Below are 23,268 nucleotides of genomic sequence, written 5' to 3'. Positions count from 1 at the left end.
TGACCACGATGGTCTAAGGAAACACGGTGCGGTCCTTTGTCCCTGCAGCTGTCTTGGACTGCGCACTGAGAAGGGTAGTGGCACACGGGGCTGGGCTGCCTCTCACCTGCGGAGTGACCCTGGGCAAGTCACTTTCCCTCTCCCAGTCTCTGGCTTCCAATATATAACAAAAATGGTGGAGGCAAAATTATGTCCAAGTCCCTTCCTACTCTCATACGAGATTGTCCTGGACTGTCCATTTTGAGTTCTGAGTTTTAATTATGACTTGTGGAGGGCGCCACAGACAAACTTACACGGGGTGTGTCGCGGTCATTTAAGTGTCTACCCGCAGCACGAGGAGGTCGGCAATATGTTTTCCAGCGGCCGTGATGACTTCTGGGGGTGGGTTCAGAAGCGCAACGGGGTTCGAGGGGTCCCGCAGCTGTGTTTGGGGTGCAGCTGGGTGGGCGCCCCACAGAAGGCTCTGCGTGGCAAGGGACAGGGAGCACCGCCGGGAGCGCAGGGCTGGAGGTCCTGCCGGTCATCCAGACCCTCGCGGCTGGGACCCTGGAAACTCCGGGAGCCCGAGACCCAACAGGCATTCCATCCCTTAGGGCCTCGTCTTCCCTCCAGCAACAGGCAGACAGTGAGCGACCGGCCGAAAGGCAGCGGCCAGGCCTGCGCGGGAGCGCCAGGGACCCGGCGGCGGCCCAGAGCAGCCCCGCCCAGGAGATGCGGGAGCCGCTCGAACCGCGGTGGGAGGCTGGGTCCGCTCGGCGCCGCAGTCAGGCGGGCGGGGCGGAGGGCGGGCCCACGGCGATTGGTGCCCAGCCCTCCGTCGCCAGCCAATGGGTGGCGAGGGCGTCCCGAGGGCGGGGCGGAAGCCGCGTCTTAGGCTCTGTGACGCGCCACCGTCGCGCTGCTGTGCTGTCGACGACGCGTGTCCCGGGCCGGCGTCGGAAGCCCCGCCAGGTACCCGCGCTATCGCGAGGGGCCGCGGCTCGGGCCGGGACCGGGGTATCCCAGACGGCGGCCGGCGAGGCGGCCGACGCGGGCGGCCTCGGCCTCGGTCTCGGGTCGGGGGTCCGGGGAGGCACCCGCTGAGGGGGCGCGCTGGGCCTCAGCCGGGGGGCAGGCTCCGCCTCTGCGGCCGCTTTACGCGGCTGGCGGCGGGCACTGCGGGGCCGGGGGCAGCGGGCGGACGCGCAGCCTCGGCGGGCGGGGCACGCGGCGCATCCCGGTCCGGAGCGGCGGGCGGCCGAGGGAGGCAGGAGGCAGAGAGAGGCTGAGGATGTGGCACCTCCGCCTGCCAGAGCAGGCGGAGCCGGGCGGGTCCTCGGCCCTCCGCCCTCCCGGCCCGCGGCCCCCCAGCGCTCCGGGGTCTCTGCGCCTTCGCTGCGCGCCTCCGGGTTCGCGAGAAGGTGTTGGGGCGCTGGCGTCTGGGGAGGAGGCTTCGGGCACCGCGGGCACCCTGGGCTCCTGAGGTCTACCAGAAGGGTGCATTCTGGATTTGGGGGAACTGCTCAGTAAACGGTGGCTTTTGTAATGGGGCGGAGGGCGCCGATGGACCCTTGAAAAGGGTTCGAATCCTTTCGGGTAGTGCCTGGGCCCTGCCTCCAACCTGCTTATCTCTCCCCTCCCCCAACATCGTTTTTCCCTCCCGTCTTTGTCCAAATAAAAACTTACAGAAGTAGAGCCTTATCTACAGTAACGTGCAGACTAATTGGATGGTGTGAAGCGATTGGGGCCAACAGGCTTTCAGCATGAAGACTTCATCCGTAGAGTTCTTTGTCAACAGTGCATTCTGGTTGAAATCAGTGGGGCACTTGTTCTCAGGAACCTGTGGCCTCCACCTTTTGTAACTCTTACCTTCTTGGTTTCAGTTTTACCTCTTTGATGAGGTGATAAATTAAGGGAGAAAAGCAGGAGTGAGTTTGAGATGAATTGGCTTTAATAAATTACTAATCTGTAATTTTCTCAATTCTAAATCTCTTCTTTGGGTTTGTAAGAGTTTCTGTAGGTAAACTGGTTCTCTCAGTTTGAACCTGAAAGTGTTCTTTATGTAATCCAATTTCTTTATCTTACCTATTTGAAATAAACAACAGATTTCTTTCTTAGAATATCTTGGTTTCATCTTCAGAGAATCTAGTTCTGGATTGTGAAAGTAGAGTCTCTCTCTCTCTCTCTCTTTTTTTAAAGATTTTATTTATTTATTTGAGAGAGAGCGTGCGAGGAGAGATACGAGAGTACAAGCAAGGAGGAGAGGGAGAAGCAAGCTCCCTGCTGAGCAAGGAGCCCTGCACAGGGCTTGATCCTAGGGCCCTGGGATCATGACCTGAGCCTAAGGGAGACGCTCAATGACTCAGCCACCCAGGCGCCCCTTGTTGTTTTTTTTTTTGAATGAAGCATTTTTAAAAATGTTAATTCCAGTGTAGTTAAAAGTGTTATGTTAATTTCAGGTGTACAATGTGGTGATTCAACAGTTGCATATATTAACACTCATCAAGATAAATATACTTAAAAAAAGATTTTATTTATTTATTTGAATGAGGTGGGGAGAGGGTCAGAGGGAGAAGCAGACTCTCTGCTGAGCAGGGAGCCTGATGCGGGGCTCCATCCTGGGACCCTGAGATCATGACCTGAGCTGAAGGCAGCCTCTTAACCAACTGAGCCACCCAGGCACCCCTGAATCTCATATATTTTAAAATAGAGAGGAATTGGGGTGTCTGCATGGCTCGGTCAGTTAGGCAGATCTTGATCTCAGGGTCGTGAGTTCAAGCCCCCCTTGTGCTCTGCACTGGGCGCCGAGCCTACTTAAAAAAAAAAAAAAGTAGGAATGGACCAAATTTTGGAGGTGTGTGGAGGGTGTGGTCTGGCAGAGCCAGTCCTTTTTCAATAGTAATGGTTAAGATGTGCCAATGACGCACTTGAGTTGAATTTTAGCCAGATTACATACAAAAAAAAGAAAAACCCACAAATTTTTGTTGGTAGAACTTTAAAAAAAAAAGACTATATTTGTGAATGGTTACCTCAAGAAAAGTAAATATTTGACCGATAAAGGAAAGCCAAATTTACTCCACAAGTTGAATATTTTAAGTGGCTTTTTTTTTTTTAAGCTTTTATTTGAGAAAGAGAGCGAGCGAGAGAAAGTATGAGCCAGGGGCGCAGGGGGGGAGAGGGCAGAGAGAGAAGCAGACTCCCCAATAAGCAGGGAGCCCGACCCAGGGCTTGATCCCAGGACTCTGGGATCATGACCCGGGCCAAAGGCAGACGGTTAACAGACTGAACCACCCAGGTGCCCCTTAAGTGGCTTTTTTGATGAACTTCTGCTGGTTTTTCTTAGAGTTATTTAAAAAAAACTTGTATTTCATAGTGCATGCTAAATTAAATTAACTCTTCAAAATGCAGCCTTTTATGGAAATTCTATTTTAGGTATGTTTTCATGTAGACAGGATGGATTAGATAGATGGGAGTAATAACAACTTGAAGAAGGGCTTTGTGAATTATGTAGATTACTGAAAACAATGATAAAATTTTTCCTGTCAGTAGCAGCTTGTCTGTCCTGTCGTGTGTCGTTCCCGTCCCCGTCCCCCCCCCCCCCGCCCCCCCCCGCACCTGAGTGTGGGGCTTGGTTAAAGGCAAGACAACAGCCTGGACTGGTCAGGCTTACACATACTATTTAGACTCTTGAAGACCATTAAATTTAATGAAGTGCACTTTTTAAAAAAAGTTTTTATTTAAATTCCAGTAAGTTAACGTACAGTGTAGTTTTTTAAAAATTTTTTAATAAGATTTTATTTATTTATTTGAGAGAGAGAGAGCACAAGCAGGAGGAGCCTCAGAGAGAGAGGGAGAAGCAGGCTCCCTGCTGACCCGGGAGCCCAATGCGGGGCTCGATCCCAGGACCCTGGGATCATGACCTGAGCCAGAGGCAGACACCCAACTGACTGAGCCCCCCAGGCGCCTGCAGAAGGTTCTTTAATAGAAATATGCGTACAGATTCTGGTTACATCATCACACATCCAACTGCAGGACTTTTTCCAGTTGAATATCCAGAGGTCATCTTTAAAAGCCTTAAGAATGAGTGTTAGTAATGTTTGAATGTTACGTTTTGTAAGTTGTTATAACTTCTTGTATAAGATGAAGACTGTTGAATTTAGATAATTTCAAAAACTCCTTTCACTTGCAACACTATATCAACCTGTTAATGAACTTAAAACATGCTGGGTGGCTCAGTTGATAGAGCATGTGATGCTTGATCTTGGGGTTTTGAGTTTAAGCCCCACCGTTTGGAGTAGAGCTTACTTAAAAAAAAAAAATGCTAGTTAAGAGAGTTCTTAGTATTTTTTTTAATACCTCAGTTTGTTTTCGTAGTGCCTCCCTGCATGGTTCTAGTCACAGAGCTGCAGACCTTGATAGCAAAATCATTAGAGAGGGTAGTTTTTATTTTAGAATTTGACCCTCTCTCATACAAATGAACTTCTAGACCTACTTGTTGTAATCCAGGCTGCACTTCCTAGGGGAAATGTCCTCTGCCTTTCTTTTAACCACAGACCGTTTTCTCAGAGCTTCTCAAACACTTCTTTTCCCCTTAGTTTTGTTTTATATGTTGCCTAAGCTTTTTCTCTGTCGAATGTGACAACCTAGGCAGACATTCAGCTTCATTTGTAACAATTCTTTTTCTGATTATAAATGTGGGAAGTAGAAAGATAATCACAGTGAACATTTTTGTGCCTTTCCAGGTAGTTTTCCCTTACATTACTTCTTTTTTTTTTTTAAGATTTTATTTATTTGAGAGAGAGAGAATGAGAGATAGAGAGCACGAGAGGGAAGAGGGTCAGAGGGAGAAGCAGACTCCCTGCTGAGCAGGGAGCCCGACATGGGACTCGATCCCGGGACTCCAGGATCATGACCTGAGCTGAAGGCAGTCGCTTAACCAACTGAGCCACCCAGGCGCCTCTACTTCTTTATTTATAATCTTGAACGTATTGTATATGTTTTTTTTCACGTAAACACATCCTAAAACACCTCTCCGTGTTGTTATACTATAATTATTTTAAGTGACAGCTCGTTGTTATGTATGTGATTATGTCGATCCATTCTCTTACTGTTGAACATCTTTTATGCGTGAATGTTTCTCCACATTCCTGAGTATTTATGATAGGATCTTAGGAGTGAAATTACTGGTCTAAGAGTACAAACCCTTCTAAGGCTGTGAAAAGGGCTATAGTTCTTTTATTTCTTTCTTTAAAGATTTTATTTATTTATTTGAGAGAGAGAGGGAGAGCACAAGCAGGGGGAGCAGCAGAAGGAGAGGGAGAATCAGGCTCTTTGCTGAGCAGGGAGCCCGATGTAGGCTCGACCCCAGGACCCTTGGATCATGACCTGAGCTGAAAGCAGATGCTTAACTGACTGAGCCACCCAGGCACCCCTACAGTTCTTTTCAAAAAGGGTTTTAGTTCAGAGTACCACCATGGAATGCTGTGTTTTATTGCTAATTTGATCAAGGCAGAAATTGTTAATTTTTTAGTTGGTCGAACAGAGCATTAATTCTTACTGTGTAGAGCATAAAAGGCCAAGAAATAAAGTTAAAATCCATGTTTTAGACTTCACAGTAGTATTTTGGGGGAAGTTCTGTCTCATTTTGTATAGCTAGACCTTGCATTTTGCTAGCCACTGTCCCCTGTCTGCTAGTTCCTATATAACGTGCCTCCCCCAGATAAAACCTGGTGAGAGCTAGGGACCTTCTCCTTAGGAGAATGCACTTGTGCGTACGATTCTGCATTTTATTTCAGGAGTTACCGGATCCTCTGAACACCATCCCTGCATCTCAGATTAAAAATCCGTATTCTCATCTGAACTGTGGGAAGAAAGGATAGTTGGTGAGTTTGGGCAAACGGAGTGCTGGATTTTGTTTAGTAACTGTGAATTCCTGAACATGCTGGATTTACCATGTCATGCCAAGCTGAAAGGGAAGTAAGCCAAGCTCCAAGGATTAAGTTTTTACTAATTTGGCAGCTCAAATTGAGTGCTAGGAGGTTGTGTCATTTGATTGTCATTCATAGAACTCTGTCTAAACATGACTTAAGTACTCTTTTTAAAAAATAAGTATAGACAAAAAAATATAGATGTAGTAAGTATGCTTAGTGTTTGTCAACTTAAAAAAAATTATTAATTTGAGAGAGAGAGGACGCACCTCCCTTTGAATGAAGGGGGAGGAGCAGAGGGGGAGGGAGAGGGACAAGCAGACTCCTTGCTGAGTGCAGAGCACCACCCCTGAGATCATGACCTGAGCCAAACCAAGAGTCCAAAGTTTAACCAACTGAGCCACCCAGGTGCCCCTGGCAACTTTTAAGATTCTGTTTTTTTATTTGAGAGGGAGAGTGCAGAGAGAGAGAGAGAGAGAGAGAGTGAATGCAAGAGCGAAGGGGTTGGGGGGGTGTGGTGGCAGAGGGAGAGGGAGAAGCAGGCTCCCCACCGAGCAGGGAGCCCGATGTGTGGCCCTGGCCCGACCCCCGCTCCTTCTCTGATTTGGTCTGCGTACTGAGGGGACTGCCCATTTGAAAGGATCTGGCCCCACAGCAGTCCCTTTGTAACAGGTGCTCAGTCCACAAGATCAGGTGCCACCTCTCTAGCCCCTCTGCTGTGCAGCCTTGCCTGACTCCCCCGGAGTGAGTTCCTTGTCCTTGATGTACTCTCAGTACTGATGACTTAGAAAAAATATGTGTGCTTAGTAAAGAATGCTCGAGTGGCACAGAAAGGTGTGAGTGCGAGTCAGAGCCCCTGACCTCCCGTCCAGAGTTTTTCCTGATTTTCTTACCTCTTCTCTTGGGCTCCTTGCCTGTAGTACTTTGTGCACATCCTGCTGTAGTCCTTGTCAGGTTTGACTCTAAACAGGTATGTGCTTATTTCCCTTAAGCTTCCCCGGGCAAGGACTGGGTCTTTGTTCTCCCTCATTTTCTTGATTCTTTGGCGGACTTTGGTAAATGCTCAACACGTGATAAGCCGACATACACTGACTCCGGGAAGACTTTTACTCTTACTGCCTTCTCTTCTTTTTGAACAGGTGGGTGGTATTCCTACTTGAAGGACACGATGTTTTCCAGACTAGCTCATCTGCAGACCATTGCTGTGCTTCGGCGTGGAGTTCATTCCTCAGTGGCTTTTGCTACGTCTGTTGCGACTAAAAAGACAATCCAAGGCCCTCCATCTTCCGATTACATTTTTGAGCGAGAATCTAAATATGGTGCACACAACTATCATCCTTTACCTGTAGCCCTGGAGAGAGGAAAAGGTACATTTTTGAATTAATCCAATGCCCCTTCTCCCTTTTGCTTGAAACCTTTTATAAAAATTGTTTTTAAGTTTTCTCAGTATACATTTTTCCAGATGCATTTAATTTCTATATTGCAGATATAGTTAATTCAACATTTATTGAGTATCTAGTGCTTGCAGTCTTAGGTCCGGGGGGGAATACAAAGATGAACTCATTGTCTTTACCATTATGGACCTTGCCAGGAGGGAATGTGAGATACATAAGGAAAGTACTATAATAGTGCTCTCGTTTCTTTCCTTTAACTTTTTTTTTTTTTTAGATTTTATTCATTTATTTGACAGAGAGACAGCAAGAGAGGGAACACAAGCAGGGGGAGTGGGAGAGGGAGAAGCAGGCTTCCCGCTGAGCAGGGAGCCCGATGCGGGGCTCAATCCCAGGACCCTGGGATCATGACCTGAGCCAAAGGCAGACGCTCAACGACCGAGCCACCCAGGTGCCCCTCTTTCCTTTAACTTTTATTTTGGCATAATTTTAGGCTTAAATAAAAGTTGCAATTATAGTACAAAGAATTTTCTTTTTATTTTTTAAAGATTTATTTATTTATTTGAGAGAGAGAGAGAGAGAGAAAGAGAGAAAGCCAGAGAGAGCACAAGCTGGGGGAGGGGCAGAGGGAGAGGGAGAAGCAGACTCTCTGCTGAGCAGGGAGCCCAGCTCAGGATTCAATCCCAGGACCCCTCAATCCCAGGACCCCGGGATGATGACCTGAGCTGAAGGCAGACGCTCAACTGACTGAGCCACCAGGCACCCAAAGAATTTTCTATTACTCTTCACCCAGATTGATTGATTGATTGATTTCTTTCTTTCTTTTCACTCAGATTTCTTTCTTTTTTTTTATAAAGGTTCTATTTATTTATTTGACAACAGACAGAGAGTACAAGCAGGGGGAGCAGCAGAGGGAGAGGGAGAAGCAGGCTCCTTGCTCAGCAGAGAGCCTGACGTGGGACTCGATCCCAGGACCCCGGGATCATGACCTGAGCCAAAGGCAGACGCTTAATGACTGAGCCACCCAGGCGCCTTCATGCAGATTTCTTGAGTGCTACCATTTTACCACATTTACTTTATCATTTTCTCTACACACACACACACACGCGCACGCACGCACACACGTGCTACATTTTTTCCCTGAACTGTTTGAGAGGAAGTTGCAGACATGTGATGCCTCTTTACACCTAAATACTTAGTGTGTCTTTCCTGAAATACAGGACTTTTCTCAAACAGTAGTGTAATTGTCAAGATAGGGAAATTAACGTTGATACGGCACCATTATCTAATCTACAGACCTGATCCAGATTTCATTTGTTGTCCTAGCGTAAAAGGAAAATCTCAGATCATGGGTTACATTCAGTTTTCAGGTCTGTTTAGTTTTCTTTAATCCAGAGCAGTTCCTCAGTCTTTCTTTGTCTTCTTGATCTTGATGTTTTTGAATAGTACAGGTCAATAATTTTGTAGAATGAACCTCACTTTGGAGTTGGCTGGTAAGGTAGTGACTGCCAGCCTTCTTCACTACAAAGGTACTATTTTGTCCTTTTGAATATCTTGTGGGTACATGATTTGAGACTCTGCAAACTTTTACTCACACTTTTAACATCTATTAATTATCCTCTACCTGAATAAATGATTACTGATATTTGCCAAGTGGTGATTTAATGCACATTTTGAAATACCAGCCTTAACCTAATAAAACCAAAGTTCATTTCTTAGCTTTGGGCCAGAAGATGGTGTATAAGAGTATTAAAACATCTTTATCATTTTGCTGTATTTTTATTTAGGACCAGCACTGTAATCTAGATTTTGAAGAAATGAAAATCTAGACTTCTATGTTATGAATTTGGAAACTGTAAAAATATTCCTGTACTAGCAGAGTGTGGGTTCTGGAATCTGAGTGCCTGGGGTCAAGTCCTGTTCTGTATGTGCCAGCTTGGGCTAATTCTAAATCCAAGCATCTCTTTCCATATCTTTGTACTGTAGGATGGTAATACTTTCAGGGGTGTTTTGTTTTGTTTTTTAAATAGGGCTTTTTTGATGAGATAAGATACAGAAGTACCTAACACAGTATGTTAAGTACATGGTAAAAGTTAGCTGGTAAGCTACCCAGTACATTTTTAAAATCTATAGCCAATTAAAAAAAATTTTTTTTAAGCATACATAACTTAAAATTTACCATTTTTATCGTTGAGTTCAGTACCACTAAGTACATAAACAGTATTGTAGAACTATCACCTCTAGCTAGTCCTGGGACTTTATTACCCCCAAAGGGCCCCCTATACCTATTAAACAGTCACTCTACAGTCTCTCCTCTCCCTAAAACCCCGGCAGCCACTAACCTGCATTCCGTCTCTGTGGATTTGCCTGTTCTGGATATTTCATATAAATGGAATGGCTGCAACACATGGTCTTTTGTGTCTGGCTTCTCTGACTTAGTGTAATGTTTTCAAGGCTCACCCATGTAGCATGTGTTAGTACTCCATTGCTTTTTATGGTTGAATAATATTTCATCATATGGATGGACCACATTTTGTTTATCCATTCATTAGTTGGTGGACATTTGAGTTGTTTCCACCTTTTGACTGTTGTGAATGGTGCTGCTATGAGCATTTGTGTACAAATTTTTGTTTGAACACATGTCTTCCACTTTTTTGGGGTATATACCTGGGTGTGGAATTGCTTGGTTAGACGGTAACTTTATGTGTGACTTGCTGAGGGGGTGCCCAGCTGTTTTGTACAGCTGCTGCACCATTTTAAAATATATATGAGTTGCAGTTTCTAGTGATACATGAGTTCCAGTTTCTCCTTGTCCTTGCCAACACTTGTTTTCTTCCTTCCTTCCTCCCTCCCTCCCTCCCTCTCTCTCTTTCTTTCTTTTTTTCTTTCTTACAACCATCCTTATGAGTGTAGAATGCTATCATTGAGATTTTGATTTGCATTTCTGTAGTGATAGAGATATTGAGCATCTTTTCATATGCTTTTTGGTCATTTGTATATCTTGTTTGGAGAAATGTCCATTCATGTTCTTTGCCCATTTTTGAATTTTTTTTTAAAGATTTTATTTATTAGAGAGAGAGAGCAAGAGAGAGAGGGAACACGAGTGGGGGCGCAGAGGGAGAGGGAGAAGCAGACTCCCTGCTGAGCAGGGAGCCCGATGATGCTGGGCTCAATCCCGGTACTCCAGGATCATGATCTGAGCTGAAGGCAGCCGCTTAACCGACTGAACCACCCAGGCGCCCCTGAATTGGGTTGTTTGTTAGATGTGTGTTTTGGATAGTAGATCCTTAGTAGATAGGTTTGTGATTTGGAAATATATTTTCTCATTCTGTTGATAGTTACAGTCAACTAATCATGATTTTTTTTAACTAATCATGATTTTTATGTTATGTATAATTTTGCTTTTAAATTCCAAATGCCAGTTTTCTAGGAGTGAGGGTTTCACTCCAGAGTTTATAAACCTTTTCATGTTATTATGTTCTTGCTAAAGGGTGTAATTTCAAGCTGGACAGATAAAATATAATTCCTTATAAACCAGATTATTTATAACCAACCAGACTATGCTTGAGCTAAAACATGCCTTAACCACAATTCTGTATTAAGTAAAGGTTCATGTGTAGGTATTCAGAAGGCTTGCCAACAGTCTTAATCTTTGAACTTTATGTAACTCAGTGATTTTCTAAAATAACTCTCTTTATATATTTAGGTATTTATGTATGGGATGTAGAAGGCAGAAAATACTTTGACTTCCTGAGTGCTTACAGTGCTGTCAACCAAGGGCATTGCCATCCAAAGATTGTGAATGCTCTGAAAAGTCAAGCAGACAAACTGACCTTAACATCCAGGGCTTTCTATAATAATGTGCTTGGTGAATACGAAGAGTATATTACTAAACTTTTCAACTACCACAAAGTTCTTCCTATGAATACAGGTAAAATATTTCCTTTTTACGTTAAATAGCCAAGAAAACAATCTTACTACTTTTTGATGATTTAAGATATTTTTTTTAACTGAAAAAATTTCTTTCTTGATAGGAGTGGAGGCTGGAGAGACCGCTTGCAAACTTGCTCGTAGGTGGGGATATACTGTTAAGGGTATCCCAAAGTACAAAGCAAAGATTGTTTTTGCAGGTATGTGAAATTCAACATTAGCCTTTGTGATGTCATCATACGATGTCATATTTCAGTTTACTGATGGAATATTTCCAGTGTGTTTGCCTCCTCTGCTATATATTATTTGCTAAATGTTTCATAAAAATTGAGAGATTTCCTCTTTTGGGGTTATTTCCAATATTTCTACATAAACGGGATTTTTCTCTGCTAAGTAACTCCCTACTCCTCACTCCCTAAAATGAATGACTGTATGATTTATTTATCATCTGTTTATTGGATTTTTTTCATAGCAGGTTTCTCATTAAGTAGATGGTCTTTACCAGTAGAGCATTTTTTAAAAAAATTTTTTAATTTTTATTTTTTTTAAAGATTTTATTTATTTATTTGAGAGAGAGAGAATGAGAGATAGAGAGCACGAGAGGGAAGAGGGTCAGAGGGAGAAGCAGACTCCCTGCTGAGCAGGGAGCCCGATGTGGGACTTGATCCCGGGACTCCAGGATCATGACGGGAGCCGAAGGCAGTCGCTTAACCAACTGAGCCACCCAGGCGGGTTGTTGAGGTTGGGTTGTGTTAGAATGGGGCCTGTGTCCTCGGTGTGATATGGAGTTTGAATCTTAGTATTTGATGTGTTATTGTATCATGTTCTCAGAAACTGTTGCAAGAGGAGGGCTGGAGTTGCCCTGGATAGGTTTCTGGGAATGGTTGAGAGGAATGACTTGGATACTGATTCGGGAGACGAACAGTTACTTCAGATGATGGAATCTGACCTTTGTCCTCCGTACCCACCCTGTATTGGCATCTTATTTATTTAAATTTTGCTTTTATTTTTTGACGTACCAAAAGATGTATGTAATTGATGTAGACAACTTGCTGAGCTCGGAAATAGGTGTTCACCCGTGAAACCACCATGACAATCTATGCCGCTACCCTTTCCACCACCTCCAAACGTTTCCTTTGTTCTCTTATTTATTATTACTAGTTGTACTTTTTATTCATTTTTTTAATTGAAGTATAATTACCATACAGTGTCCTGGTAGTTGCAGGTATACAATGTAGTGATTCAGCAATTCTGTACATTCCTCTGCGCATTGTGATAAGTGTGCTCTTGATGCCCTTTATTTCACCCATACCCCCACCCACCTCCTCTCTGGGAACCACAAGTTTGTCCTCTGCATGATATAATCTGACTCTTGGAATCTTTCTAATGATGTTCAGTTGATAGGTTCTGCCTTTTTAATAAAGTTTTCATTTTAATTTTTAAAAACATAAAGTATGGATAAATTTGTCATTGCACATGGTCAAAATGCATTCTTTCAGTAGTTGAAATTGTTAAATATTCTGATGGCCAGATGTAGTTGGTATTTGGGGGTGACAAATTAACTATTCGCAAAGAAGAAATCTTTGCTCAGCTCTGTGACCTGCCATTTTAGAATCTTGTGCCTTAGTAGTAGGACGGCATAACATAACTGTTTTCTTGCAAACAAAAATGGCATTTCTGGTGATTTTCATTCTTACAGACTGTATTAGTCTCTTACATATTAGCCAAACGGTGCAAAGGTGTTTTCACCTGAGTATTGAAAGCAGTTGGTGAGTCAGTGGGGTAGAGACAGAGAAGACTGTTCCCAACTGAAATCCCCCCCCCCCCCCGCCGCAGAGTAAGCCACAGAGGAGGAGACTTCCTGAGGCTGCGTGGGGGAGAGCAGTTAGGCTCCTGGGCTGACTGGTGCATTTTCTTTTCTTTCTCTCTCTTTTTTTTTTTTTTAGAGAGAGTGCACTTGCTGAGGCAGGGGGAGGGGCAGAGGGAGAAGGAGAGAGAGAGAATCTTAAGCAGGCTTCATGCCCAGTGCAGAGCCCGTTGTGGGGCTCATTCCCACAACCCTGAGATCATGACCTGAACCAAAACCAACAGTTGGACACTTAACTGACTGAGCCACCCAGGCGCCTCTGGTGCACTTTCTCTTACACAAGCCTGCTCAGAATCATTGTGCTGTGACTGGTGGACAAGGAGAGTGGGGATCACTCATAGTGAGAGATCCTTTGCAGGAGTAGTGTTTAGGGACGCTTTAAGCCAAAAACACAGTAATTCAGTACTGGGTTAATTGAGTTGGTGCTCGTAGAGGCGGTAGAAAGCTATTAAAAAAAAAAAAAGGGGGAACCCCCAAGCCTCTCTGTTATTCTACATTGTTTCTTTCCTTGCTTGAATGTAACCAGTTCAAATTATCTTAAGCATTTGCTTTACTCTGATTCAGGTTATGGTGTTTCTTCCCTCTAGCTTTTAAGCAAGCTCCATGAAGACCACTCTGTCCCCAACACCAAAGACAGTGCCCCACATAGTAGGGCCTCAGATTTCTTAATGAAATAAATTAATGGGTAAAAAGAAGTTTCTGAACAAAGAACAATGTTAGTCATTTAGCTCAAAAAAGATTGTAATACCAAGGAAGGCAAAATTGAAAGTGTTTAGATTGCCTGAGGATGTTTTCTGCAAATGAAATTTTATTTTATTTTAATTAATTAATTTTTAAAAAAGATTTTATATATTTATTTGACAGAGACACAGCAAGAGAGCAGGGGGAGTGGGAGAGGGAGAAGTAGGCTTCCCGCCGAGCAGGGAACCTGACGTGGGGCTCAATTCCAGGACCCTGGGATCATGACCCAAGCCAAAGGCAGACGCTTAACGACTGAGCCACCCAGGCGCCCCTGAAATTTTTTTCAAATTTTTTTATTAACATATAATGTATTATTTGTTTCAGGGGTACAGGTCTGTGATTCATCAGTCTTACACAATTCACAGCGCTCACCATAATACCTACCCTCCCCAGTGTCCATCACCCACCCCCCCATCCCTCTCACCCACCTCCATTCCAGCAACCCTCAGTTTGTTTCCTGAGATTAAGAGTCTCTTATGGTTTGTCTCCCTCTCTGGCTTCATCTTGTTTCATTTTTCCCTCCCTTCCCCTATAATCCTCTGTCTTGCTTCTCAAATTCCTCATATCAGTGAGATCATATGATATTTGTCTTTCTCTGATGGACTTATTTCGCTCAGCATAATACCCTCTAGTTCCATCCCTGTCGTAAATGGCAAGATTTCATTTTTTGATGGCTGCATAATATTCCATTATATATATATATCACATCTTTATCCATTCATCTGCAAATGAAATTTAAAGTTCATTCTGTAGTATTGGGTGTTTAAAAGGAAAATACTAATTCTCTGTAAAGAATATTCTTTTTCTCTTATTGCTATTAATTCACTGTGTCTAGAAAAACATATGTTGAATGCTTCAGTTGTTAGGGTTTGGAATTATTGAAAGAAAAGACAAGTATTTATCCTCTGGGGCTCTAGATTATAGTCGGAGATTCAGTAGAGAAGTGCCTATAATAGCAATTGCAAGGCCAGGCCTTGGTGGTTGTGTGAGCCATGGTGTTTAATATCAGTGTGTTTTTTTTTTTTTTCTAATATCAGGTTTTATTTTATCAGGTTTTATTTTAACAAATGAAAGCTCACTGGAGGCTCTGTAAAGCAAAACCTCATTTTTTAAAAAAATCAAACTTCTTAAGGTATTTTTTGGGGACAGTGCTTATTAAGTTTGGGGGTTTGTTTGAAATAATCTCTGTTTTTTTTTCTTTTTCAGCTGGAAACTTCTGGGGGAGAACATTGTCAGCTATCTCCAGTTCCACAGACCCAAGCAGTTATGATGGTTTTGGACCATTTATGCCAGGTTTTGAAATCATTCCATATAATGATCTGCCTGCTCTTGAGGTACTGCACTTAGCCTCACAGTGCTTTAGCTCAGAGTAAATAGAAATTAAATTTGTTGAATGTATGAATTGAAAATAGATATGGGACTGTAATGAATGTCTGTCTAACATAAGTTGGGCCAAGATTTCAGACTGGTCTCTGTAATGGTCAATTAGTTTTCAGCATGGGGAAGTCAGGTGCCATGGTCTAATCCTGAGAACCAGCTACTTTCCCTTTGTATCCTACATAAGTAACTTGGATAGTGTATGTTTAATTACTTTATTAGGTAAAATGACTCAGTTTTCAGTTAGCCTTTTAAAATTATGAGTGGAGGACTTGTAAAATAAAAAGATTCACTGAAAATGTCTTTTAAAAAGCTATGTTTTGGGGGTGCCTGGGTGGCTCAGTCAGTTAAGCGTCTGTCTTCTGGCTCAGGTCATGATCCTGGGATTCTGTCCTGGGATTGAGCCCCATGTCGGGCTCCCTGCTCAGTGGGCAGTCTGCTTCTCCCTCTCCCTCTGTTGTTCCCCCTGCTTGTGCTCTCTCTCTGTCAGATGAATAAATAGAATCTTAAAAAAAAATAAAATAAAAAGCTATGTTTTTTGGTTTTGATAGTACACTTAACTATATATTAGAAAGTAAAGGATATTGGGGAGCCTGGGTGGTTCAACTGTTAAGCGTCTGCCTTCGGCTCGGGTCATGATCCCAGGTCGAGCCCCGCATCGGGCTCCCTGCTCCGCGGGAAGCCTGCTTCTCCCTCTCCCACTCCCCCTGCTTGTGTTCTCTCTCTCATTGTGTGTCTCTCTGTCAAATAAATAAATAAAATCCTTAAAAACAAAAAAGTAAAAAGCTATGTTTTTTAGTTTTTATAGTACATTTAACTATGTATTAGAAAATAAAGGATATTGGGGAGCCTGGGTGGCTCAGTCAGTTGAGCATCTGCCTTCGTCTGCCTTTGGCTCAGGTCGTGATCCCAGGGTGCTGGGATCGAGTCCCCCATTGGGCTCTCTGCTCACTGGAGAGCCTGCTTCTCTCTCTCCCTCTGCCTGCGCTTTGCCTACTTGTGTGCTCGCTTGCTCTCTCTGTCAAATAAATAAATAAATAAATAAATAAATAAATCTTAAAAAAAATATAGGCTAGAGTAGCTTAAAGCTGGAATATATGGAGCTCTTGGTAACTGGGTGTCAGAAATGTTATACTTCGTGTTTTTTTTTTTTTTTTTTTTAAGATTTACATCCGGGGCGCCTGGGTGGTCGAGTTGTTAAGCATGTGCCTTTGGCTCAGGTCATGATCCCAGGGTCCTGGGATCGAGCCCCACATCGGGCTCCCTGCTCAGAGGGATGCCTGCTTCTCCCTCTCCCACTCCCCCTGCTTGTGTTTCCTCTCTCACTGTCTCTCTGTCAAATAAATACATAAAATCTTTAAAAAAAAGTAAAGATTTACATCCATTCTAAGAGTGAGAGAGAGCGCATGTTGGCAGGGAAAGTTTAAGGGGAGAGGGAAAGAGAGTCCCAAGCAGACTCTGCCTGGAGTGCAGACCCTGATGCATGGGCTTAGTCCCAAGACCTCAGCCATGACCTAAGCCAAAACCAAGAGTCGGATACCCAACCGCCTGTGCCACCCGGAAATGTTATACTTTGATGTCAGGTATAAGTTAGTACAAAAACTTAATTAGCATACTTAATGTAAAAATATAGGCAGTGTGTGATTTCAGATTTAACTTATTTTTAGCCTATTTAACCAAATAGGTTAAAAAGGAAGCTACTAAAACATATTCATATCTTTTTGTAGCGTGTTCTTCAGGATCCAAACGTTGCCGCATTCATGGTAGAACCAATTCAGGGTGAGGCGGGCGTCGTCGTTCCAGAGCCCGGTTACCTGATGGGCGTGCGAGAGCTGTGCACCCGGCACCAGGTCGCCCACCTTGCGCCTGCCTACCTCACTCAGGGCTGGGCTGGTAGTGTGGAAGCAAAGATGACATCACCTTTCCACTAGGGGGAAGGTGGAACTTTCTAGTGCACTCTGTCAGCAGCAGGCACAGAAGCTGACTTTTTACTAGCCCTGGAAAGTGGCCAAGCCTGGGCTCAGGCAGAGCTGCAGACTTCCCCGGGCCCAAGGGTGGTTTCTTCCTCTCCACCCCAGCAGCCTGTGCTGTGGTCCTCCCCAGGCCCCTGGTTGTGTCCCTCTGCTCTCTTCCTCTTCCCACCGAGCTAGTACATATTTAAGAAGTAACTGTTTAAGAAATGTTTGGAATAAGCAAGTGAATTAATCTGTTCCCAGAGAGTAGTTCTATCCAAACCCTGTGGAATAGAGCAGAATGGGCCGCAGGGAGCGAGTGGCCTGACACAGGAGATAATTGTGTGTCTGCAGGATTTCCATAGGATGCTGTTGAACTTAAATCGGTAATTAAAAGGTTCTCACCAATCTGAGGGAATGTCAGAATGACAGATTTGTGTGGGGAAGGGTTCACTGTTTGTCCTGTGGAAACAAAATCAGTAATTAATGTATTCCCTTGTTTTCCAACAGGTTCTGTTTATTGCTGATGAGATACAGACAGGATTGGCCAGAACTGGAAGGTGGCTGGCTGTGGATCATGAAGGGGTCAGACCTGATGTGGTTCTTCTGGGAAAGGCGCTTTCCGGTGGCTTGTACCCTGTAAGTTGAAGGTTCAGCTTCTTTAGTCCCTACTCTTGTGAAGTCTGCCCTTAAGATATTTTTACGTCAGCCGATTGTGACAATGTGCCTTTCCCGTGGCTTGGTTATATGAAGTGCGCTGCAAGGCTCCCTGAACGTGTAATAGAAACATTTTAGCATTCCAGGGGGTCGATCGGCTTAGTTAACTTTACCCGGAGAACTGAGTGTACCTTGGAATTTGCTCTGGCATTTGTTTTGGATGGAAGCATTTTACCCGAAAGTACTTCTGTAGAAGCCTGTGCTTTTTCCCATTGTTCAGAAACCTAGCATTACTAATTGTCTAAAACTGTGACTGATTCATGCAGAGGTTGGGAAAAGAGTAATGTTTTGTTGTAGCTTCGTCCTTGAGTTTACTGTTCAGAGCCAGTCATTGTACTGGATGACAGGTAAAGGGCTCTGAACATAGCGCACGACTGTTGTTTTCTAGGCAGTTAAACCAGGCATTTCACTTTGCAAGTGGAAAGAATTCTAAATTCTGTCATCGCAGAAACCGCTTTCTTCTTGGTTCCGAAATGCTCTTGTTCGGAGCCATCAAAATGTGCCTGACAGGCTCACACTGAGCCCAGGTTATCACTGGTTCATCCCTGGCAGTTAGGATGAAAGATGCGTAGCCCTTGTTTGTGGAAGCTTCATGTCACATTTAATACCAGCTTCATAAATATTTGCTGAGAGTGGGAACGGTCAGTCCAGGAAATTACTTGGTTGGTCCTGAATTCTCTGTCTTGCAGGTGTCGGCGGTTTTGTGTGACGATGAAATAATGCTGACCATTAAGCCGGGGGAGCACGGGTCCACGTACGGAGGCAACCCGCTGGGCTGCCGAGTGGCCATTGCGGCCCTGGAGGTAACGGCCGATTCAGACCATTTGTCTGGTGTCTGTTTGTCTGGGTGGTGTCGACGTGGCTTTTACGTTTGAGCCCAGGGGCGTAATGAGACATATAATGATTGCCAAGTATCACAGAACATGAAGTCCAGAGGAGGGACTTTAGGGGCAAGGCATTCTCAAAAAGTAATATAACCTTGGTCTTGTAGACGGGACTCCTGGGGGCTTCCGAGTTGCAGTCACCTGGAGCTTTGGGGCCAGAGGCCCTGGGTGGCTTTCAGAGCTTTTACTCTGTGAGCAGACCTGGCCCACAAGGCCAATTTTTTTTTTTAAGATTTTGTTTATTTTATTTTGAGAGGAAGTAAGAGAGAGTGCACAGAGGGAGAGGGAGAAGCAGACTCCCACTGAGCAGGGAGCCCGATGCAGGGCTGGATTCCAGGACCTTGAGATCACCATCTGAACCAAAGGCAGATGCTTAACTGACTGAGCCACCCAGGTGCCCCCCTCCTTTTTTTTTAAAGTGTAGATTTGAACACTTTTGGACTTATGCCTTGGGGACCTACTACAAGGCATAAAATTATGTGATCTCCAAGGATGGACTTTTTAGGGAAAAAAGTAAATGAACCTGTAGTTTAAAAATTAAAGTATATTCAGTCCATTGATTTATTCAACTAATAAGATATCAGTTACATTAAATTTTCATTCTTATTTTGCCATGAAATCAGATTGATGATGGATTTGTGACTAAAGCAAGCTCTGTTTGAGCTTGTATATGTTTAACTAGAAACTAAACTGGTTGGGCCGCCTGGGTGGCTCAGTCAAACATCTGACTCTTGGTCTCAGCTCGGGTCTTGATCTCAGGGTCGTGAGTTCAAGCCCCACGTTGGGCTCCACGCTGGGTGCGGAGCGTACTTAAAAGAAAAGTGAAACTGGGATAGACTTTGGAAAACAAATGAAAGTTCAGTGACTCTGGTCTTTATCTGATTGTGTTCTTCCTTTGCTTATCGTCCATGTTCCTTTCCAAAGAATGACCTAAACCAGGGCAATCTTAGCACTTGTGTAATTTCTCGTTAAACACAGGTTTTGGAAGAAGAAAACCTGGCCGAAAATGCAGAGAAGATGGGTAATATCCTGAGGAATGAGCTCATGAAGCTGCCGTCTGACATCGTCACAGCTGTCAGGGGGAAAGGATTGCTAAATGCTATTGTTATTCGGGAAACCAAAGGTACAGACGTGAACATTTTACTCCAGATGTTATTTTTATGGGAAGGACTGAAACCACTTGTGTTATTTTATCTGGTTGTTGGGGTCCCCTGTTTGAAGTTGTTGACTAGGTCTGTTAGGCAGAGTCTCATCTGACTTCTGTTAATGGCCTGTGGAAATAGAGCCCTTTCCTCCAGGAAGGACTGAACTACTCTGCGACGTCACTTATTGTTCTGTCTTGGGCTTGTGACGCAGCACTTGGTGCCACAGCCTGCACATGGCATTTCCCGGGAAGCTTCCTGTTCGCTGTCTTCCCCGCCTCCCTGCAGGACTTGGTATGACAGTGAAGGTGGCAGGAGTAGCAGTCGGAGTGACGCGTGACAGTGATGGCGGTGACCGGAGTACCCCCCCACCGCCACTTGCTGAGTGTGGGCTGTCTCAGTACATCATCTGTACTGGCCCTCAAGGGCTCCTTGCTGGATTTTCCTGTGATAACCCTTCCTTTTAAAGCAGTGATTCCCACCTTGGCAACACTTCAGAATCACCTGAGGAAGTTTTCATTTTTATTTTATTTATTTATTTTAGAGAGAGAGCGCGTGCGGCAAGTGGGGGGGGCAGAGGGAGAGAGAGAATCTTAAGCAGCGGACTCCACACTGAGCGCAGAGCCCAACATAGGGCTCAAGCCCAGGACCCTGAGATCACGACCTGAGCCGAAACCAAGAGTCGGACGCTTAACTGACTGAGCCACCCAGGCACCGCCTGAGGAACTTTTCTGTTTTTTCTTTTTTTAGTTTTTCCCCTGAGGAACTTTTATTTTATTATTTTATTATTATTTTTTTATTTTTTTAAAGATTTTATTTATTTATTTGACAGAGAGACACAGCCAGAGAGGGAACACAAGCAGGGGGAGTGGGAGAGGGAGAAGCAGGCTTCTCGCGGAGCAGGGAGCCCGATGTGGGGCTCGATCCTAGGACCCTGGGATCATGACCTGAGCCGAAGGCAGATGCTTAACTGACTGAGCCACCCAGGCGCCCCCCCGAGGAACTTTTAAAAACAATCCAAACAGCCTCCCCTCGGAGATTCTGATTTGATGGGTCTGGGCGGGGCCCAGGCATTGGCCGAACCCTTTCGGTGATTCTGACCTGCAGCCAGAGTTGAGAATCATACTCTAAAATGAGGACAGTCTCTTTCCACAAGCTCAGGAGGCAAATCCATCTTAGGAATGTGTAGTGTTCCCTGAGTTTGAGTATTGCTCATTCTCTGCCTGTTAACTTCTCTGTGTCCTGCCCAAATTCTTTTTGCACTGGTTCCTCATAATTAATACGACAGCCTTAGCACATAATTTTTTTGCCTGGTGTTTTTCATTTTTGAAAAACGAATAAGTCTGTATGTCTGATCAGACCATCCAAACCTAGTTATGCACTTGCTGAAAAATAACCTCATTTTTGAGAATAAGAACAAAGTGCTCTTGCAACTCTGAACGTCTTTCTCTAGTAGGCCCTGGGAGTTTTCTTCTGCCAGGTGGCTCTAGCCCATCTGTACTGCAAGGGGATGCTCAAACATTTGTCTTTCATCAGCATGCATGTTTGGCCATTTTTCTTTAGATTATGATGCTTGGAAGGTGTGTCTACGACTTCGAGATAATGGACTCCTGGCCAAGCCGACCCACGGCGACATCATCAGGTTTGCCCCTCCGCTTGTGATCAAAGAGGATGAGGTTCAGGAGTCGGTGGAAATCATTAACAAGACCATCCTGTCTTTCTGAGGGGAGGAGCTGTTTCCAGTGGTGCCCTGAGCCAGCTGGAGCCAGCAGTTCTTGTGAGCTCTGTAGCGTTCTTGTACCTCTCTGAGGCACGCGCCACTCCCCGGTGTCTTCACGGACTTTTTTTAAATACACACTTCTTTTTTCAGTTCATGCACAATTGAATGGTATTTATAAACACGCAGTGTGCTGTGTAACACAACTGTAAGAGAATGGAATGGCATCTCTGGATGATTAAGTTTCTTTGTGCGTGTGTTCTTTCTAAGATGAACTCTATCTACCTGTATATAGAGAGCCTTTTCATCAAGCCCTGCAGTATAATTTATATGTTTTTATAGTTTCCTTACTGAACAAATGTTTTGTATTTGAAAAAGTTACATGGGATAGTACATGGAAGACTTGCTTAACCTTATAAAGTTAAATTATAATCACTGAGTTTTAGGAAGGATTAATGGTTAAGCTTATATGAAATACTAGGATTTAAGGAAACCTCATATTGGCCAGCACCAGGGTGTATCCTATAAATGTCATTTTTAGTTAGGAATTAGTGTTTAACATTCCCAAATTATGTTTTAAGTGATACAATTTGTAAGAAAAGTTTATTTTCAGTTTTTCTTTAAATTTAAAGTAAACCCTCTATTTAAGCATCTGTTATGATGGCACTGTCTCTGATTACCTAACATTTTTAAGCTCTTTGAGAATGTTTTTGCTTTCCTGCATCTGTTTTCTAAGAGCATTTCAGCGTCTTTGGTGATAGAAATATAGAAATTATAAAAAGAAAGTCTCTTATTATATACTCCCTTCTCACCTTTGACAATAATTGCTTTTTTCCTGTGCTTATACTGGTATTTACCATTTTTATTAAAGTATCTTCATTATGCATGGTATTGTGCAACTTTTTTTTCTTTTTTTATCTGAACATAGTATTCTGGAGGCTTTTCTATGTCAGTAATTACAAGTTTATCTCAGTCTGTGAGGACTGTCATGTGGATATATTATAATTTCATATTGGGAGACACTTGGGTTGTTTCCAGTTTTTCCTTCTTTAAACAAAGCTTGTGTCTGCTTTATATTTATACAGTCTGTCGTGGAGGAGGTCTCTAGAGGTGGATTGCTGTGTCAAAGGGAATGAACTTTTATTTATTTATTTTTATTTTTAAAGATTTTATTTATTTATTTGACAGAGAGAGAGAAAGAGCACAAGCAGGGGAAGCAGCAGAGGGAGAGGGAGAAGCAGGCTCCCCCCTGAGCAGGGAGCCCGATGCGGGGCTTGATGCCAGGACCCTGGGATCATGACCTGAGCCTAAGGCAGACACTTAACCGACTGAGCCACTCAGGTGCCCCTATTTTTATTTTTTAAAATATTTTATTTCTTTTTTTTTCAGTATTTTATTTATTTATTTGTTTATTTATTTATCTATCAGGGAGAGTGAGAGAGAGAGCACAAGCAGGGGGAGTGGCAGGCAGAGGGAGAAGCAGGCTTCCCACCGAGCAGGGAGCCTGATGCGGGGCTTGATCCCAGGACCCTGGGACCATGACCCGAGCTGAAGGCAGACGGTTAACCAACTGAGCCACCCAGGTGTCCCTAAATATTTTATTTCTAAGTAATCTCTGTACCCAACATGGGGCTCGAACCTACA

The 23,268-nt window shown here is 43.9% G+C and overlaps 1 protein-coding gene across 2 annotated transcripts; it reads left to right on the top strand.

Annotated features, from left to right (window-relative positions):
* The first annotated feature begins 880 nt into the window (after positions 1–880).
* Positions 881–22,513, top strand: OAT (ornithine aminotransferase). Of its 2 annotated transcripts, XM_027596754.1 has the most exons (11): positions 881–951; positions 5,775–5,861; positions 7,046–7,273; positions 11,004–11,228; positions 11,332–11,427; positions 15,042–15,169; positions 16,940–17,062; positions 17,675–17,803; positions 18,571–18,684; positions 19,744–19,888; positions 21,471–22,513. In XM_027596754.1, the coding sequence occupies exons 3-11, from the start codon at positions 7,075–7,077 to the stop codon at positions 21,629–21,631; spliced, it is 1,320 nt and encodes a 439-aa protein (XP_027452555.1). In that variant the 5' UTR covers positions 881–951; positions 5,775–5,861; positions 7,046–7,074; the 3' UTR covers positions 21,632–22,513. The 2 variants fall into 2 exon arrangements, with proteins under 2 accessions (XP_027452555.1, XP_027452556.1); XM_027596755.1 differs by lacking the exon at positions 5,775–5,861 and having other exon boundaries at positions 882–951.
* The last annotated feature ends 755 nt before the right edge of the window (positions 22,514–23,268 follow it).

This window comes from Zalophus californianus, chromosome 15 (assembly GCF_009762305.2).
Source record: "Zalophus californianus isolate mZalCal1 chromosome 15, mZalCal1.pri.v2, whole genome shotgun sequence".
NCBI lineage: Eukaryota > Metazoa > Chordata > Mammalia > Carnivora > Otariidae > Zalophus > Zalophus californianus.
Note: the sequence above shows the minus strand (reverse complement) of the source record. Positions and strands in the feature narration are given on the sequence as shown.